The following is a 21,110-nucleotide window of genomic DNA, read 5'->3' as shown; positions in this document are numbered from 1 at the left end:
TGTCAGATGATAAGTACTGAAGGCTGGGAGTGGCAAGGAAAGAGGATGGAAAATACCAGGGGAATTAATATGTACTTAATTCTGAGAATTTATTAAATAATATATGGGGTTTATTCCTATGTCTATGCTTTTAAACAGCTTGATACTGTGATACTGGGAAATACATTCATTTTATAAATTTGACTACCAATAAGACTGTGGGCTACATACTTAGTATTTCTAGATTCTTCAGAATATCAGAAAATAAGAATTAATAGTGCCATTATTAAGGGTAGTGGCCCTTGAGCACTTTAACAGTGTGCCCAGTAGGGATAACAAAAAATACTTTAGAAATGAGTAGTAAACTGTCCTTGGTTAGACAGTAGTCATTGCAGGCATTTGGATTTAGACATCTCCTTAGTATCACCTCTATTTAACCTACTCAGGTTGTCCTCATTAGGGCTTCTCACTTAGAACGCTATTATAGCAATCATATACTGTATTTTTAGCATCTTATATAAACTTCCCCACAAATGCCCAAGTTATATAACCACCTCCCCAACCCCCACTCCCACCCCCGCGGGCTTTCTTCCAGCCTCTCACAGATTTACAGTAGGGTGAGGACATGTGTGTGGGGTGGGGTGTCCCTGTCCAGTGACTGCAAATGCTCATGTCCCAGAGAGCCATTTCCTCCCCCGGAACAGGGTTGGGTGTGCACCAACAAAGTGTGTTTCTTGATACCCTCCTCTTCTATTCTCAGCCTTCACCTTCTGCTGTTGCATTTTCATCAGGTGTCACATTGCTGTGTTTCTGAGTCTGGGAGATTCTCTGCCTCCTCTCCTTGTGTTCAAACAAACCCTGAGTGCTTGGCTCCAGAAGCAGAAGGGACCTTAGAAATAGTTCCAGTTCTATCTTTTTACAGATGGCAAATTTCTTCCCACAGAGGCATAAATACACTTAGTTACAATACAGGTGTCTGGATTCCCTTAAACTAGTAGCTTCTCAGATCTCAATTTTCTCATATACATAAAATGAGAGGTATGAAAAGTCGGTCTCCAGAGCCCCTTCCGTCTGTGTATGGTGTATAGAAATGCAATTGGGTATGTACTGTTCATATCAAACTTTCCAGTTTACTGTTTTCAAGGCATTGAGTAGAAAGTTATCAAGTAAAATGAATCAGGAAGGGGACATAATTTTGCTTGGCTCTTTCCAGCTTAAATTCAGTCTCTCTTAATGATAAGAATGTGAGGAAACAAATGGTAAATTCACCCACCGCCAAAAAAAAAAAAGGAGGCTCAAATACACATCTTCAGCTGACTTGTGTACAAGAAAAGCCCTGTGTTGTATTATTCTTAAAAAGGAGTTTACCTAATTATATCAGGAAAAGTCTTATGGCGTGGCAGTGGGAGAGATAGCAGGCAGTGATGGTGATAAGCATTTTCCAAATTAGGAAACAGATATGCTTTTCTTCTTACTCTCTTACATAACTGATCTATTTTAGAAGACAACACTAAAAAAAATTGAAATGGAATACAAATCTCATGATTTTACTACTTTGTTAACAAAGAATGACAAAAGCAAGTAATGCTGGAAGGAAGAGAGAAAAAAGCCCTTCACCCCATCATATTCCTCCTGGCCCAGGGGCTGTTTTGTGCAATCCCCTCTTCACCTTCTCTCCTGGGTGAGTTAGAGAGTAAAGTCTAAATTTTAGAAAATGAACAAAGAAGGATACTAATTTTTCTTGCCTTTGAATTTAAAAAGCAGTCAAATCCAAGTGTAACTTTTTGGTGGCACAGAATGGCTGATGAGTGACCTATTATAGTGCCAGTGACTGCTTTGCTTAGACTTCCTGATTCAGAGGGAAGTTGTGCAGCATACAAAAGGCCACAGTGGCAGTACAGCCTCTTACATAAATAAGTTACATAAATGAGAACACGTTATGTAAATGTATAAACCAGCAAACATGAATTATAACCATTCACAAATGCCAAGGAGAACACGGCAAGATTCCTCCTACAGTCCCATTTTTTCTTCCCTCACATTATCATAATTGTGCCACTTTATCTCACATCAGAATCTGATGTGGTTACTTATCTTATTTATTGGGGAAAGAAACTCCAAACGATAAATGATACTTCACATTGCTTTCTGAACCACATATTTTACTTTTGGCGGAAATTCCATAATAAAACCTATATTTGAAATATAAAAACTATATTTGAAAAGAAATTTATGAGTGTCTATCAATTTATTATACTCCTGGTATGATCATGAACACATTAAATATTTACTATTGCACATTTTGCAAGCTGCTGTTAAAGGCAAGAATGCATCACAAAAGCGAATGTGCATGTGCATACGAATATTGTTAAACTACTTATGATTTCAGGTCTCAAGTGATTATGTGGGCATCCAACTAAAGTCATTGTTCTCCCTGTTGCGGGAAGGTAGTAATTTAGGGGATTAAGGTTAGATTTGAAGTTATGCTCATGAATTCTCAATGCTTCCCACACCAAATGATCAGGAGGTGTTTCTTGGATCTAGCTGCAATTTGCTTCAGATGCAATGTACATGATAAATGAACTTGTTTGTCTCTGCACCCTGTTGGAACAGGAGTCTTAGCTTTTTCTCAGTCAACTCTTTTTTTATCCATTCCCTTTGGGGTAATATAAATCTTTTCTGAAGTTACATGATTTGCTCATTGTGTAGTAAAAACATATGTAACTCAAAACATTTTTGAGCTTTAACTGCCTGTTCTGTATAAAGAGGGATGTTAACTATACGTTAGCCAATTAGCAACTTCCTTTACTTTGAAAAGCTCATGTAAAATATTTCTAAGAAACACCACGCATTATTTTATTAAATATTACATATTATTCTAACATAGTAACATGATAGTGAAAAGGGAGTTAAGCGATCTTAAAACCTCTATATTAGCCGTGTGATTTTGGATAAATAACTTTCCGTCTCTGTTTCCAACCATTTGAAAAAGAACTAAAAGTTCGAAGTCACTGCAAACATTAACAATCTAGTACCCTATAATCAAATCTATAAATATTTTCACCGAGAACTTTAAATTCGCTGCTTTCAAGTTTAAAGGAAATATAACCCATTATATATAAACCAGATCATTTTCTTCTGCCGGCAAAACTGCAGACACTGCTTGGGTTGTAGTGATATGATGACTGCCACGTGAAAAGCATTTTTCTTGGTGTCTTCTCTTTAAAAATACCAGATGTAGACTTCAGCCAGCTGTGGGGCAGTGCTTGCGGTGTGGGGAGTACAGCTGGCACCTGGGAAACCTGTGGGCTTCCCCCAGGGGCTGGGGGGTACGGTGAGTTTTAAACAGGACAAGCAGCATCAACTTGACGCCAGGAAAAACTGTCTTGCCCTGTGGAAGGAGGCACCTGGGGAACGTGGGTTTTTTGTGTCTTAAGTGGACCTACCGTAGACCTGAGAAGTCACAGTCATCAGGCTGACTGCGCTTTCCTAGGCCCTCTGCTTGGGCGTGTCCATCCGTAAGCAGGGGCTTAGACTAATGAAAATGCAAACCGGCACCTGACAGCGAAACGCGGCAGCAGGAGGCTCCCACAGCCGGGAGGAGGGGGCAGGTCCCCACCCAGGTGGGCTGGCACGTTGGGGGGGAGGGTGGGCGACTTGATCCTCAGTGTCGCGAGGCGGGCCGCTCCACAGAACGGCCCCCGCCAAGCCGGGGCCAAGAGAGAGGCCACCGCAAGTGGGGGCGCCAGGCGGGGAGGCGAGAGGCGGACGAGGTTCTGGGCTCCTCCGGGCTTTGTTCCGTAACAAGCCAGGCCTCCTTTCCGGAGAAGCCAATTAAATCCCTGCTGGGGGAATCATCTGACCTCGCGTCCCTCGCCAGGAGGGGCTCGGAAGGGGCGGGGCCGGGCGGTCGGCTCAGCGGGAACGCGGCCGCGGGCTGCGTGAGGGAGTCCCGGGCGCGGTGGCCAAGGCCGGCCCCGCCCCGTGCCGCCAGGCCCCGCCCCTCCTGCCCCCGCCCCCGGGGCTTCCCGAGCGCGCGCCGCCCCGCCGTGTCCGCGCGCCACGCCCCCCTGCTCGCGGGCCGCGTGCGGAGCCGCGCGCCCCGGAGGCTCCGGGACCGTGGCGGCGGGCGGCGGTGGTGGCGGCGGAGCAGCCCTCAGCGGGCCATGTCTTCTCCGGCGGTGGCGAGGAGCTCCCCGGGAGGGAGTGGAGAGGTGGCCCCCAGGCCACAGGGCCGAGGCCGGTTCTGGGAAGTGGGCGGCGGCAGCGGCCACCGGCTGGAGCGCGCGGCCGCGGAGTCGGAGCGCTGGGAGCTGCTGCTCCGCCGCGGCGAGCTGCTGGCGCTGGGCGGCCACCTGAAGGGAGCGCTGGAGGCGTACGCGGCGGCGCTGCGGCGGGGGGCCCCGGTCAGGCCCGAGTGCCTCGGCACCCTGGTGGACTGCCTGGTGTTCAACTACCGGCTCCGCCACGGGCTGGGCTGGAGCGCCGCCCCGGCTGCGGGCTCCGGCGGGCTCCTCAGCTGCCTGGGCTGCCGGGGCTTCCTCAGCGAGCCGGTGACCGTGCCCTGTGGCCACAGCTACTGCCGCCGCTGCCTGCGGAGAGAGCTCCGCGCCCGTTGCCGCCTGTGCCGGGACCGGCTGCCTCCCGCCGCCGCCAGTGCCACTGATGCTGAGGGGACCGCCCCGCGGCCGCCGCCTCTGGCCGCCGCCATCGCCGCCTCAGACTTCAGAACCAGCGTCGTGCTCAACCACCTGGCCGAGAAGTGGTTCCCGGGCCAGCGTGAGCGGGCTCGGGCGGCCGGGCGGCTCGGAGAGCTGCTGCACCAGGGACGCTACCGGGAGGCCCTGGCCGCCGCCTGTGAGGCGCTGCGAGCAGGTGACCGCGCGGGGATGCGACGCGGGCCGGGCCGACCCCACCCTCCTCTCCCAGGCGGGCCCGGTACACGGAGCCTGGTGCGCCCCGGGGAGCCGTCTCTGTTTCCCTGGGGTCCCTTGGCCCTCGGTGTGTCTGGTGTCGGGGTGTTCGGGGGTGTGGGAGGGGGCGGCGCCCCGGGGTGCTTCGGTCACAATGGGGATCGCCCTGGGAGCCGACTGTGACGCGGCGCGGGGAGGGGCGCCCGGGCGCGGGGTTTCCTCGGCCGCGGCCTGGCGGGCGGGCGCGCGCGTCGGGCACGGAGCGGGTGACCGGGACCCAGGCTGCCCGGGCGCGGGATGGGGTGGGAGTCCTGCGTGCCGGGGCAGCCTTTGCTTCCTGCCGGGCTCTTTCCGATAATTGGCTATCGGGCCGGGCCGCGGCTGGGAAACGACGGCTGGGCGGGGAGAGGAGCCTGGGCAGCCGAGCCCAGGCAGGCGACGTTTACCTTCCTCTGCCCCAAAAGTCACCGGGACAATTGGAAGCCGCGGGAGGGCGGAATTGCATAAGCTGGGGGTGGGGGGCGTTGTGTAACGGGTGACGTCCGGTGGGCGTGGCGGTAGCCGGGCCGGCACCCAGCACCCGGGGGCCCCGCAGGCTGCCGGCGTTGGGCGGGTGGCGGAGCTGCCCAGGGGTGGTCAACTCTTACCTGAAGATGTCTGCGGAATTGGTTCCTCTTGAAAGTTTTCAGCGTGCCTATTTCAAATCATACTCACTTCTTGTATACATATGTACTTAATTTGGAATACACCTAGTTTATGGGAATGCTGTAGGGGCAGTCTGTGATCGAGAGTTCTTTGTCACCCTTCTCTTTGCCTTTCCACTCATGATCAAGTTGTGGTTAAAGGCCTTGTAGGTCTTCTGTCAATTTTTCTCTCTCTGGGAAGCAGCTTCGGCCTCTTAAGCTAGGTTAACACTTTCTTAAGGTGGTTTTAGGCTGTTGGGGCAATGTGAGACTTCTCTTACATAAGATGAAGAGTTCTTTAAATCTGTAGTTCTCTAGGGGGGGGGTGGGGATTTTACCTCCCCTCTCTTAGGGGACATTATTTAGAGCAAATCTGGCAATATCTGGAGACATTCTTGGTTGCCATCCTTCGTGGGAGTGGTGCTGGTACCGACATGTAGTGGGAGAGGACAGGGATGCCACTAAACATCCTACAAGGCTCAGGACGGCCTCCCACAACAAAGAATTATCAGGCTCCAAATGTCAATAGCGTCACTGTTGATATACCTTGTGTGAAGCATATTTCAAGATTTTAGTGTCTGTATATTGGCATGAAATAATAGTTGGGGGAATAATCCCCAAGAAAATAAATAGACATCTAAAATATAAACTGGTTTAAGTATTAGGTAAATTTATAAATTATGTAACTGAAAAGGTATCATCTTGTGGGGCTTTTACCCTAAGTGCTTAGTCATATTGAACTAGTGATATCTGGATTTATTTAATACTGTTAGAGTTCAAAGCACAAACCCGGCATATTTTTGCATTCTTTCAGTGTACTTTTGAGTAGGCAGTTATAAAATAGAATGCTAGACCCAGAACAAAAGAAAACTGTGTGGAATACAGAATTCTGATACAAATGACTCTGTCTCTGGGGAATACAGTTAAGAGAGGGGAAGCTGGACTTGGTTGAACAAACTACCTGGTAAGTGGCTCTGCTCTCATTTTTAAAATGAGGAAGCAGAAGCCAGGCAGTTAAGTGACTTGTCCACAGTCACACACACATCTAGCTGCTTGTAGAGGCTGCACTGTATCCTCCACTTTTGAACCTAGATGTTGGTCTGGGGTTCATCCTGCTTTATATTTCATCCAACAGAAATGTTTAATATACATTTACAATGAAATTTTTTTGTCCCTAGTGTAAAATAGAGGATGAAACTAATCAACAGCACTGTTCAGTATTATTGCTACTGATTTAGTGATTTGAATTTTTTAAATTAGATGCCTCTTAAGAATTCAGGTCCTAGTCCATGGAAGATCAGTGAACACATTTACTAATTAAGGTCTAACTTAACATTCTAATGACCAGTAATATTTTAATTAAGGGAGATTCTGGACCTTGGATAGAATATATTATTTTTAACAGAAAAAGGCTCTGAAAGAGATCTACTCTTTTTCCTTTTTTTCAGGTTGCACAGACTGCACATGGCGTTTTTGCCCACTTAGCTACTGATTCCTACTTTTGCAGGACTAGAACCCAGGTCTCCTGATGTTGACCTAATTAGCTTATTTCTCCCCATTTTTCGGTCTTTCAAAAATCATTTATTTCATATTTGAAAATGTCTGGCACTAATGAGAATGAGTATTTATCTTTTGAATTCTTAGTGTGAAGTAAGAGGAAAAACATCTTAGAGCTAACAAATTATTAAATTGGTAAAGGGCAGATTATAAGTGTTTCACAATTGTAGGCATAAATAAAAATGTTCACCAGTAGAGTCCATCTCTTTGTACAGTTGTTAGGCTTTAACTTCTTTGGAGCTGGCAAGTTAGACATTTGAAATGTATTTATATAACTGTATAGTTGCAGTTATTAATGATACTGTCATTGTTGATAATGAAAAAGATCATCATTATAATTCCTTCATATAATTCTTATAATGAAACAAGTAAATACTATTAACTAGAAAAAATAATCTAGTCTGCAGTTAGCCCACACATATCCAAACTTATCCTTGCCAGCAAAGGAAAGCTTGAAAACCTTTGCCAAACTCAGAAGTTTCCCATTGAGATTACATAAGTTTCTGTTGAATTGAAATATATTTAGATAACATTTAATCCATTGATCTTTTGGTATTAACTCTCAGATGTTTCATAACTTTCCTTTTAGTATTCAAAGCTATTATATAAAAGTCTTTTCTGCATTGAATCTTTATACTTGAGTCTATTGAAATGATCCCACTATGCTGTGCTGTCCTCCTTTTGTTTTTAATGGTTTTTACATTGATTGACTTGCCTCCTTCCTGTGTTCACCCCTCCCACAAAAGAAGACAACAGAACAATATAATTTCTAGTTTGAGCTGGGTTAAAAAAAATAAAGGTCATAAGGGGGAGGACATTTATTTAAAATAGTTGCAGAAGGAAAATTTTTTCTTTAATGTTAATTATATAATCCTTGCCTGTTACCCAGTGTTTTTACTTTCTTGATATCATTTCATCTTCATAGAGAATCCCATGGAGTACTATTATCCTCAGAAGGAAGTCGAGGCCCCTAGAGATAGATATGCAGTGTGGCATAGTGATTAAAACTCTGCTTGCTGGAAGCTGAACACCTGAGCTTGAATCCTGATGCAGTCCTCTATTTACTCTCTGACCTTGGACATGTTGTCTAACCTCTCTGTGTTTTGGTTTCCTTATCTGAAAAATGAGAATGTCTCTACTTCATAGAGTTGTTGTGAGAGTCAAAACATACTAAGTGCTTTAAATGGTGCCTGACACAGTGTGAATGTCCAGTAAATATTATTTAAAATATTTTTAAAAGGTAAAAGTTGTGTTATGGCTAGAAAATGATTTAGCTGCAATTGAAATCTAAACCTTGTAGGTTTAGGTCCTGTTCTATTCTCTCTACTACCTGAATAATATTACCAGAGTAAAGGTTAAATCCTGATTCTAGGTTACACATGTTAATTAGTAGTATCATTTTAGCATACATCAATAAAATATAGATACTATAAAGCTTTAGTTATAAAAAGATGGGTCAAATTATAGGTAAATACTGAATGTATTTAAAGAAACTCTAAAGGGTTTTTACTATCTTTAGCAACTCTAGGTTAAAATGAGGATATTTGAATTTAATCAACAAAGTAAATTCCCCTTACCTGTGGTTTACTTTCCACGGTTTCAGTTACCCACAATAAGATATTTTGAGAGAGATGACATTCACATAACTTTTATTACAGTATGTTGTTATAATTTTTCTATTTTATTGTTAATCTCTCACTGGGCCTAATTTATAAATAAAACTTTATCATAGGTATGTATGTACAGAGAAAAATATATATAGGGTTTGGTACTATCCTCAGCTTCAGGCATGCACGGGGTCTTAGAATGTACCCCCCCTCAGATAAAGGGGGACCACTTTAACTTATTTCTGTCCTTATTGTGCAAAGGACTTGAAATGATAAACATTGACATTTATATGGTGTTTTATAGTTCACAAAATATTTTCCCTTCCATTATCTTAATCCTTATAAAAGATCAGGTGAGATAGGAGGGCAAATTTTAGTATCCCTAATGCAAAGATTTAAGAAAAAATCCCCAAGAATTTTAGGTGACTTTCTTAAGGCAAGTGAGTAACCAAGTTAGAACTGAAAGCAGAATCCAGATAGGTGGGTATTGCTTCTAAACATAAAGTTGATTAAAAACTTAGCATATAAAGCATATATTTTTAAGTATTCTTACTATTCATTTAATAAATGTTTATTGAGTACCTCCTGCATATCAGGCATTATATTAGGTGCTGCAAATACAGAAGTGAGCAAAGTGAAGTCCCTGTCCTTATAATGTTTTGTATTTTTTGTATAATTGCAGCAAATTAATTTATTGAAAATCTCCAGAAAATGGGATTTATTGTTTAATTGACTTCTAATTGAGATTATATGCAGTATATCTCTGATTTTTTTCTTTAATTCAGATACTTCAAGGGTTTTTGTTGTGTCTCAGGATTACTAAAAAGATCAGTTATAGTGACATATTCTTATTAATGTAGAAGATGAAAAAAGCTGTTTATATAAATGACTATAAAATGCCCTGTTTTACATGAACAACTTCTGTGTTTTCACCTGTTTTTTATTCGTGAAATAATGTAAAACTTACCAAAATTGAGTTAGATTTCTAGTTATTTGTATATTAACTTTCTTTTTATTCAGAATTATTTTTCTAATTAGTGAAATATTTCTAAGAGGCTTAGAAAAACTCAAGTAAAATTTAGATGAATTTGTATAGTATTCTGCCTTTCATTACAAAACTATTTTTCAAAATTGGAATTAGATTTTATTATAGAAAGTGAATGACTTAAGATAACTCTAAAAGGCAGGACAAAAGGTTCTGTTCAATTTTTTTCTTTGGTAAGATAGTATCGGTCTTTTGCTTCTCCTTCTTCCTTGGCCCACTTTTGTGCTGTCTGTTGTCCAGTCTGCACTACTGATCCTTAAAACTGTTTCTCATCTAGGCTAAGGTTTATATTGGTAAAAGACAAGGTATGATATACTCTCCCATACCCTGTATCAAGAGCTAATTTAATTTTTTTAATTTAATTTCTTAACTTGTTTTGTGATGTTTTATAATGTTCTCAACAACAATTATTGATTGAGCATTTGTGTGCCAAGCAGTGTGTTAACTGTTTAACATGCTTTATCTTATTCAGTCCTCATAGCAGTTATAAGATATAGGTATTTTATAGGTGAGGAAACTCAGATTCAAAGAGATAAATTGTCCAAAGGGGTTCTGAATTCAGTCTTCTGCATTTAGCATTTGTGATTTTAAATACTATGCCAGACTACTATTCCTGGACATTATTAATCAGTCATCAGTAACTTATCAATTGGTAGCTTTTAGCTTAACCGGAGAAACCAAGTCCCACCATACCAAACTTAAAAGTGTTGGAAGCAAAAAAATTTGATATTTTGGTTAGCCAGTGAAAATGTTAATAGCTTCATATATAAATCTAAGAAAAAGACACTCAGAAAAATGAGAAAAAGGATATGAACAGGGACTTTTATACACAATCCAAATAGCCAATAGATAATATAGTTTTAAAGATCAAACCATTAAAGGAATGTACATTAATATAATAATACTCTTTTCATTTGTATTTTTCTAGTAAACAGAAAAACATAGCTTGTTGGGAATGTGAAATAAAGTTCTTATAAAAGGAGGGTTAGTAAAATGTATTAAAAACTTTGTGTATGTATAAACTTTCTGCATACTCATTCAACTTTATAGCAAATTACTCTAAGAAAATAAGCAGATACATAAACATATAGGTGTTTGTTGTGCTTTTTATGCCAAAAAATTGGAAGTAACTTAATTGCAGAGTAGGAAATTTTTTAATAGATTACATATGTAGTAAAATACCTTGTAGCCATTAAAAATCATGTGGAATAGTTTTTAATTACATGGGGAAAAAGCAAGTTATAAACAGATATGTGGTATATTCTTTAAAAAGTATACATTAAAAATGAAATCTACACACATAGGAAAAAAAACTTCATGGGAGGCCATTGTTTTGGACTAGCCTTCAGCACTAGGCCCCCGCAGACCAGACCAAACCAGAATATATGTGCTAAGTGCCACATGATCAAACTGAACTTTGAAATGGCCAGTTTTCCAAAAACAAGAGATTCCAGTCAGCCTGAGTCAGTGATATAAGGAAGTCTCCTCTGTTTTAACCCTATAAGAGAAGTTTTCAACTTTGAAACACCCGATCTACTTTTTGTCCCATTTCTGCTTTCTTCAGCCCTTTTCTGCCTATAAAGCCAACTTCTGTTCAGCTCATCAGAATACCCATTTTATAGAACAAAGTGCTGCCCATTTCTAGAATCACAGATAAAAGCCAACTGGCTTTTGGTCCTTTTGTCTTTTGACAGGGTCAACACTGATTATTTCTTTGTGATGGGAAAAAGATAGCTTTTAATTCTTAATTTTCTATATTTTTCAAATTTTATGAGCAAACATAACTTCAGTGATTTGAAAAAAAGTTTCTTGAAGATGGATTAAAGAATCAACTTTAAGACTCCTGTTGCTAATCATAGATCCCTAAGGATTGGAACAAAGAGAACCTTGACTCTAGAATAGAAAACTTTTCAGCCCATGAAATGCTCAGGACAGCTGAAGACTAGTTCCCTCAGAGGTGTATCAAGAGTTTTATTTCAATCTTCTTATTTTCCCAATGACTTACAAATAATACTGGGTCTCAGAAAAGAGAAAATGGGAGCATGAATTGAGCTTAAGGGATCAGATTTTAATTAATTTCCCCTAAGTTCAGGAAGCATTTATTAAAGCTAGGATCTGAAAATATGAAGACAGGAAATAATGGACCTCAAAAATAGATTTTAAAATTCCTCTAATAAATACTATACATATATAGTGAAGGAACATAATCATAATGGCAGACAAAGCATGCTTTTGATATACCAATCCCTGTTCTAAGTACTTTGCATATATTAACTTACTCTCTTGAGTAACCCTGTGAGGAAGATACTTTAGTAGCATAGCATAGAGGCAAATGGCAAGAAGGCTGGAGCCAGGCTGCCTGAGTTAGAATCTTGAATCCTCCACTTACTAGCTGTATGATCTTGGGCAAGCTACTCAAACTTTCTGTGGTCAGTTGTCTTATCTATAAAAATGTGGACAATACTAGATCCTTGTAGAATTGTTCTGAATATTATAAATCATTTAGAATAGTACATAGTAAGTGGTATTTCTTAAAAACAAATTTTGAAAAACCCCTCAATTTTATAGCAAAGGAAACTGAAGTACAGAGATGATTTGTAATTTGCCCCAGGTCACCATGAGTGGCAGAGCCAGATCATGCTCATGATCCTTATGATGTGTGGAAGTGGAGCCAAAGAAAAACATCTTGGAAGGAGACTGGTGAGGTGAGGGCTTCTGGGTGATAAAAAGTTAGCCAGGCAAAGAGGAGGAGGGTGTGTAAGGAATGGTATAAGGGAGGAGCTCTGTGAGCCAAAGGAAGGAGGCACAAAATAGAACAGTCTGTGTGGGGCAGTGTGAGTAGTTGGGTCTAACTGGGAGGGAGGTTGGTAATGATAAGAAGTAAGGCTGGAGAGATGGGGCGGAGCCTGGTGTGGAGGAACTCATCTGTTGTGCTGAATAATACTGTTTTATCTTGCAGATGGTGAGATGTAGGTAGGGTAGAGCTGGAGGCAAAGGGATCAGTTAGCAAGCTATTGCAATAGTACTAAAGAGATTTGGGGAGCCTAACCTAGGGCTACTAGCAGTAGAATTAGAAAAGAGAGGTGACAGATTAGAGAACTATCATAGGAGATGATATTGACAAAGTTAAGGAGGACTCTGATTTGGGAAGTCAGTGATGTCACTGTTAGAGAATACAGTGAAAACACTTTTTAAGTGAAGAACATGCTGAGTTTGAGACAAAGGATAGCAGGTCGTTGGAAATTTGATGAAACTGAGGTTAAGGTGAAAATCAGGATTGAAGATAAAGATCAGGGAGTTAAATCATGACTCAGAACTAGCAGATCTGTCCCTGGTTCTGGTAGACATGGAAACAAGACCAGAGATATTAAGTGATTTAGAAAAAGATCACGGAGTTAAGTACCATAATCATATTCAGTACAAATAACCCAAACCACCATGTCATCTTTGTATTTCATCACTTTTCAACAAATAGAAAGTGTGTTTGGAGTGAGAGGCAGGATCTTCCTGATGGTGTGTGCAGTGAGGTGACTTGTTCACTCCACTGTCCTCGAGGTCAGGTAGAGAACATACAGTAAATATTTGTTGACTCTTTCAAACTTAAGTTAATGACACAGCCAGGACTGACTGCTGTTTTCCAATTCCCTTTCTTGAAAGTTTCCATGGAGGGCAGACATTCTGTATGCTTTGATTATTCAAAGGGCCTTAATTAGTGCATTTGGCTCTTTTTCAGAATTAAGAAGGATTTGAAGTAAATAAGTGGAATGGTCCTAATCTTTTAAAAAAAGTATTGAAAATTTGAATTCGCCTGATGAAGTTGTTTCTTTTCTTCCAATAGAGTCATTTAAAATAATTATTCCATTAACTGAAATTCTCGATAAGAACATTACATCTATGAGGAGTTGGGGAACAAGAGTCTTAAAATCTGGCTCTCTTTTCCATCTCTTCTTAAGATATACATCTTCTCTTCTTACCCCAATATATATTAACATTTTAGGACCCCCTGGAGGGGGATTGCAGTAGCCTGAGACTTTCTGTTTGGAGAGGAGAAGGGACACAGTCTTTTCTTGCTTTGGTCAAAGTGGAGAAATTTTATAGATTGACTGGATTTTTAAAAGATAGGTGTTCTAGGTCATTCCTTTCTGTGCTGCCCTAAAGAAGCTGTATAAAGGTGATTGAGCAGGGAAGGCAGGGATAAAAGGGTAGATAGTTGAGCATGTGCATTGCATCAGTTGTAAAGCAGTGAGAACTTGGGGTATAAAAAAAATTGAAATTAAAAAGAGGGAAAAAAAAGCCCTGTAAGGATCCAAGAATGGAATGGGGCTGCTTGTTGCGATAGTGAACTCCTCCTTGCTGGAGGTGTTAAAGCAGTCTGTCTCAAGGATGCTATTGGAAGCATACCAGCTGTGGGTGGAAAGCTGCAATTTCTAGGCCCAGTCCTTTACAGCCCAGAGTTTCTGATGCTGATGCCTTTACTATTCATTCTCAGACTATTTTGGCATGCACTACTCTGTTTTCTGAAATCCAGTTGTACTTGTCAAATCAGTATTACGCGATGCTGCTGCACAATAAAATTTTCTAACTATATCATAAGCTCCTCAAAGGCAGGAATAATGTAAAACATGTTTGAACAGTTAGAGGGTCTAGCTTTGTGCTAGGAACTCTTAATTCTTGATTGATTAATCATATTGAGCTTTTAATTTCTGTGTTTTTGTTCGGAGATAATGATTTTCAATTATGTTGCTTTAAGAAACACAAGACAAAATACTCTAGACATATCTTTTTTTAGGAAGTAAAAATTTTTTTATAAAAACACTAATTTCATTCTACTTCAAAAATTTTCGTTGAAATAAAATTGTGGGAACAATATAATTCTAGTTCTTAAGCACCAGCAACTGAAAGAGGCCTAAAGTAATTGTTCAAGTGAAAGTTATCTGTAAAAAACAATCATTTAGAAACTAGAGTAAACCAGGGAGCTAGTAATGATTTTTTTTTTTAGATTTTATTTAGACACATTGAGGTCTTTATACCCTGCTCACAGTGAGTGCTTTATGTTATGTTTTTGAAGCCTTCAAAGGTGAATACTTTAAAAGAAAATCAAGTTAATGTCATCTGTTGATATTAATCAAGTTAATGTAATCTGTTGAAAATTAATTTCTTGCTTAGACTTTAGTTTTAGAATCTGTATACCTGTAGTAATTGGTCACATAAATATAAGTGAACCAGCTAAGTGTCTGAAATTCTGAATGCCATGGATTAATAATTTGGTTTCTCAAGTACAGATATAGAGGATAGTGAAATTAACTACAAAGCCTTTTTTATCAGGAATATTTGAAGTTAAATATATTTTGAGTTGGACCAATACCATTCTTGCTAGTGGCAGTAATTAAAATTAAAATTTTGACCTCTTAAAATCTTACTCTTACCAACCCATTTCCTCAAGAATCAGGACCACTATATACCCTTGTAAGATTGATCCTTGGTCATTCTTTTGTCACTATGGAAATCCCATGTGCAATAGTTGTACATGTGGCCATTTTTATAAATGAAGGTTTAGAGATTAGGGCATAAAAAATAAGATTTACTGTAAAGAGGCAAATCTTCTAGACATCTAAGACATATGTCTTTAAAATCTCTGTAGACTTCCTTTTTAAAAAAATATTAGTTTTCTTAGGGATGATTATTCACATTATAAAAATATTTTCAGTATTCTTGAAAACAATTTTGTCCACTAAAATGATATACTTAGAATTATTTGATATAAATTCTAGATAAGATTCAACATGTAAAATGGGTTTTATCTATACTGTTTATACTTTTTAGTTTGGTGGTTGTTGACTTTGGACTCACTAAGTCATTTCTTAATTTAGTGTGATAATATTTTGTGGATTATATAATAATCTTTTAAAAATAATCATATCCTTATAAAATATTTATTTCAGAGCCCAGGGACCTGATTCTGAAAATTTACAGAGCGGAATCATATGCTGGTCTCCAAGAATTTAAAGCAGCCATAGAAGATTTAAATGCAGTTCTCTTTCAACTTCCAGATTGGCCTGAGGTAAAATTACTGTTTTATATTTGCATAAATTTAAAAATTTCAACTGTAGGGAACTTCGATTCAATTAGGGTTTCAAGTTTTAACAAAATGGATGATTGACTCCAAATAAAAGACATAGTGTCTTGGAAATCTAGGTTCAATATTTTGGGTGGATGAATATTATCTGACAGGTTTTTAAATTATAAGAAACCTTTGTTTTGTAAATAAGGAACAATTCATGGCACAGAAAAAAACATTATTGTATAAAATTTCTACAAAGAAATACAACTTGCCATCTATCATGAATGTGGACTCAAACCAGACTTCACTGAAGGAGGTTTATTAATAGAAATAAAATAGGTCCTTGAGGTTGGAAGATTGTTTGAAGCATTATAATGGCAACTGGGTGATTAGGCAGTGATTTAATACAGAAGATGAGGACAAAGGAGGTTGTCTTACCCACATAGTTTTAAAAAAGACTTGAGGTGAGGCCAGGAGTTTGAGACCAGCCTGAGCAACATAGTGAGACCCTGTCTTTATAAAAAAAAAGAAAAATTAGTTGGGCATGGTGTCAAGTGCCTGTAGTCCCAGCTGCTCTGGAGGCTGAGGCAAGAGGATGGCTTAGGCTCAGGAGTTTGAGATTGCAGTGAGTTACGATTGTGCCACTATTGCACTTCAGCCTCAGCTTGGGTGACAGAGCAAAACCCTGTCTCTAAAAAAAAAGACTTGAAGAACATGTATAACATATAATCAGTTTACTAATTCTCCTTTTTATCAAATTGCCAAGGCAAACTGGTCTGTTTCTTGCATGTGTTCTTTAAGATAGAAGTTACTCTTTTATGTGATTTTATTCCCTCCATTCAAAACTATGCCTTTGAAGAGAGTGTAGTAAGGATGCCCTAAAAATTTAAGTTAATTAGGAAAATGATACGAAGAAATTCTGTGATGGCATGACTGGTTAGTACAAAGCAAATATATATTCAGAATAAGGGGACAGTGGTCAGTATGATTAACTTTAAGACTTAAAAAGGAAAGAACTCTCCAAACTTATCACTGAAGTGATGTAATCAGAAATGTGGTTTTCTTCAGCCATTGAAATGGTAGCTAAAAAGCTGTTTGACTAGAACGTTGTTTAGGCTCCTCTGATGTTATTTAATAATACGTTCTTGACATTTTGTTGGTGGATTGATCCACAGATTGAATTTTTGGTTGATCAGTGATGATTAGTAGGGTTCCAGTTATTGTCATAGAGCTTGCTGAACTCATATCATGAAGGAGAGAAATAAAAGGCAAAATAAGGATTTATGAAAAGTGTCATATCTATAAGTACTTTCTTAAGAAATAGCATAGCCAAATATATATTCTTAATAACATGGAAGACATTTACCATATTGCCCTAAATCTAAGATAGTTTTTTTTCACATTTTAATGTTTCTTTATATTGATGCATCTTAAAGTCAATGTAATTTTACATATTATTTCCTTTTTTCCTTAAACACCTGTTATTACATCAATAATATTTAAATCAATACTTTCTTAAAAATGAGGGAACATGATATTTCTGGTCTTGCTATGCTCTGACTTGCTGTGGAGCTTTGGTCAAATCATTGTCTGGGCCTCACTTTCCCATTTAGTGCTTCTCCAGGGTAGTGTGTATGCCTTTAATATGCCTTGGCCTCCTCAAAGTCATTCACAGTTTCAAAATTAGCATTTCTGAGCAGACTATTTTTTTTTCTTTACTTGATAATGATTTTTTTAAACCAATTTTATCCATAAAGTTTTTGTATATGTGCTTTTATTGAAGGTCTACTACAGGAAAGGAAAAGTACTCCATGATGCTGGTTTTTTAGGTGATGCCTTACAACTCTTTCTTCAGTGCTTAGCCCTTGATGAAGATTTTGCACCTGCAAAGCTACAAGTAGAAAAGGTAATCAGTTTACCAACTATTTGGTTATAGGCAGGACAAAGACACGTGTCTTTTTAAAAAATGCTAAGTATAAAGTTGGAATAACAACACAAGAAGTGAATAAATCTAACTTAGGAGCATTTTGACAAGTGGTTTTCAGGTTCATATCTTTAGTGTTTTGAGTTCTTAGTGAAATCAAAACATTTCATTCATAGATATTTCAATGCAAAATTTTTGCTCAGTTAATTTAGTTCCTTAATAGTTTGTTCAATCCAAGCCAGACTGATGGTCCTTATTTAACATTGCAGTTGTGTTCCTGCTCTGGAATAGTATTGACCTGCCTTTGCTTTTCACTTCAGATCTAAATTTTGCCTACTTCCGATGATGCCAATAGGGTAGCCCTAGTCAACTTGTTTTGCCTTATTTTTCTTGATATTCCATGTATCACTTTCCAAAGTTTGTTATATCTATGGTGTGTTAGGTGTTAATTAAAAAAAAAAAAAGGAGTTCTCTGATCAAATGACTGTGGGAAACATTGGGTTAAAACAAGTTAAACAGGTTTCTTTAGAACTTTTCAGAGTATTTGATATGCCAGCATGAAAAAACAATAGCATTCAGTTCTTGTCAAACTTATTCACAGAGTATCTAGAAAGAATGTCTTTGAAAAGTTCTTTGAAAAAAATCTACCCTAGTACAAATTTAGGGTCCCAGTCATGGTGCTGTCTGCATCTTCAGAATGTGCCATGTTATTTATCACTGCTGTAGTGTTTCATATGGGGTACATGTTAAACATAAAGATTCCTGGGCCCCACCAACCATAGGCCTTTGATCACAATCTCTGAAATTGAGACAATAGTTTTTCAAGCATCTCAGGAGATGTTTGTGTACCTTGAAGTAAGAGAACAGTGAAATTTTTCATAGATCTCAACTCCATTAACAATCCAGCTAACATTGTTATATCCTTTATGAGGTTTATTTACATATACATTCTAGCTCACTGATTAACAAAAAATTGCTGTTGTCTGTTTTCTGATTATTCTTTGTTAGTATTATCTCCCTGGTGAGAGTGAAAACTTTTTAAGTGTATGTTTTTGCATTTTTCATACTGCTGTACATTCTTATATTTCTGTAATTGTTTGGTCAGATAAATGCAAAACAAATGATGCTTTAAAATATTTTATTTTTACCCAATATCCTCTTTGTAAATTGTAGTATAATTTACATAAAATGCATGGATTTTCCAGTTTGGTGATTTTTGAAAAAAGAATATACCCATATAATGGCATGCTAATTAAAATAGAGTGTACTTCCATCACCCTGGACAATTCCTTCATCTCCTTTCCAGTAAATCCTCCATCCCCTGCTCCTAGAGACAATTATTGTTTAGATTTCTATCACCATAGAGTAGTGTTGCTTGTTCTAGAACTTCATATGAATGGACTCAGTGTGTACTCTTTGTGTCCAGTTTTTTTTGTTCAATGTAATATTTTTATGATAACATCTGGTAATTTTTTTTCTTTTTTTATTGTTCACTAAGTGTTCTATTTAGGAGCACACAGCAATTTGTGGTGTTCAGTTGGTAGTGATTTTCATTTGGATTGTTTCCAGTTTTTTTTTTTTTTACTGTTATGAATAAAGCTGCTATGAAAATTCTTGTATATACAAGTCATTTTGTGGACATGTTTTTACATCTTTTTGGCAAATACCTAGGAGTGGTGTTTATCCCCTATCTTAACTTGCCCTGTTTCTTTCAGAGTTTTAGGTGTATTCCCAATGTAAGTCTCCAGAAATTTTATACTCCAGCTGTCTTCCAGTTTAACTCCCAAGCTATTATAGGGGTACTGCCACTTGCTGTTCTCAACCAAGTACTGGCCATTGGTGACTGCCCTCACATGTAAGGTGTTCAGTAAGAGGCTGAATTCAGTGTAAACACAGGGAGTTTTTGATTTCTGCAGTTGGAAGTCCAAGTTCTGTAGTTCACATAAACAGTCTAAGTCTAATCTTAAAATATACATTGGGGTGAACTATGAACTGTTTTGACAGGATAGGGCTCATTAATGTTCAGAGGTAAATTTTTTATACTTCTTTTAAAATCTTTTATAATCTTTATATTAAAAGGACAACCTTTACCCTGAGTCTACCCACTCCCATGCCTTCCTTTTAAAGTTTTCAGTTTTTTTTTTTTTTTTTTGGTGATTTGACCTCATGAGGCACACCTTGGTTTTGTAAGACTTTTTAACTTACTGTATTTACTGTATTGCTCAACTTGTTCCTCTCCTGATCATTCAAACTAATGTCTACTACAAACTTTCTAAAAAATTCTTAAATACTAGGTAAATTTATACTAAATTATCCTTAACTAAATATGTTATATTTTCCATTACTTTGATATTTCTCTTACAGATTTTATGTGATTTATTATCACCTGAAAACTTAAAAGAAGGCCTGAAGGAATCCTCCTGGAGTTCATTACCATGTATTAAAAACAAACCTTTTGGTTTTCCTTCAGTAATGGAAGAGTCTCACTCTCCCATTGAGCTTAGCCCAAAGCCGGTAAGGAATGCGAATAAATTATTATGGGTTTAGTACAGGGGTCTTCAAACTTTTATCTGGCCTGCCAGCAGCCAATCATCCCGGGGCCCACAGTGTGCATGTGTGGAATGTGCGCTGCACTCTCCAACAACAGTCTGAGGGACAGTGAACTGGCCCCCTGTTTAAAAAGTTTGAGGACCCCTGGTTTAGCATATCTATTTCTTTACAAGTAAAAATCTTCACTTTCAGCCAGGCATGATGGCTCATGCCTATAATCCTAGCACTTTGGGAGGCCTAAGTGGGAGGATGGCTTGAGCCCAGGAGTTTTAGATCAGCCGAGGAACCTAGCAAGACACCATCTCTACAAAAAATTAAAGAAAAAAAAAATTAGCTGGGTGTTGTGGCATGTGCCTATAGTCTCGGCTACTCAGGGAGGCTGAGGCAAGAGGATTGCTTGAGTTCAGGAGTTAGAGGCTACAGTAAGCTTTGATCACGCCACTGTATTCTAGTCAAGGTGACAGAGCAAGACCCCATTTCTTTTCTTTTTTTTTTTTTGAGACAGAGTTTCACTCTGTTGCCTTAGCTAGAGTGTTGTGGCATTAGCCTAGCTCACAGCAACCTCAGACTCCTGGGCTCAAGCAATCCTTCTGCCTCAGCCTCCCAAGTAGCTGGGACTGTAGGCATGCGCCACCATTCCTGGCTGATTTTTTCTGTATAGTTTTAGTTATCCAATTAATTTCTTTCTAGTTTTAATAGAGACAGGGTCTTGCTCTTGCTCAGGCTGGTTTCGAACTCCCACCTCGGCCTCCCAGAGTGCTAGGATTACAGGCGTGAGCCACTGCGCCTGG

General features: G+C 39.2%; 1 protein-coding gene across 3 annotated transcripts in view; it reads left to right on the top strand.

Moving 5' to 3' along the window:
* Positions 1-4,036: 4,036 nt before the first annotated feature.
* LONRF1 (LON peptidase N-terminal domain and ring finger 1) overlaps positions 4,037-21,110 on the top strand; it is a 52,150-nt gene continuing 35,076 nt past the window's right edge. For 2 of the 3 annotated variants that reach the window (XR_001147663.3, XM_012739796.3), the window contains exons 1-4: positions 4,037-4,854; positions 15,727-15,845; positions 17,629-17,751; positions 20,134-20,283. Coding sequence is in view for 2 of the 3 variants with exons in the window: in XM_012739796.3 (XP_012595250.1) it covers positions 4,146-4,854; positions 15,727-15,845; positions 17,629-17,751; positions 20,134-20,283 (1,101 nt within the window). In the remaining variant the exon portion in view is untranslated. The remainder of the gene's footprint in view (positions 4,855-15,726; positions 15,846-17,628; positions 17,752-20,133; positions 20,284-21,110) is intronic. The other variant, XM_075997316.1, reaches the window with a different exon arrangement.

This window comes from Microcebus murinus, chromosome 24 (genome assembly GCF_040939455.1).
Source record: "Microcebus murinus isolate Inina chromosome 24, M.murinus_Inina_mat1.0, whole genome shotgun sequence".
Classification (NCBI taxonomy): Eukaryota; Metazoa; Chordata; class Mammalia; order Primates; family Cheirogaleidae; genus Microcebus; species Microcebus murinus.
Note: the sequence above shows the minus strand (reverse complement) of the source record. Positions and strands in the feature narration are given on the sequence as shown.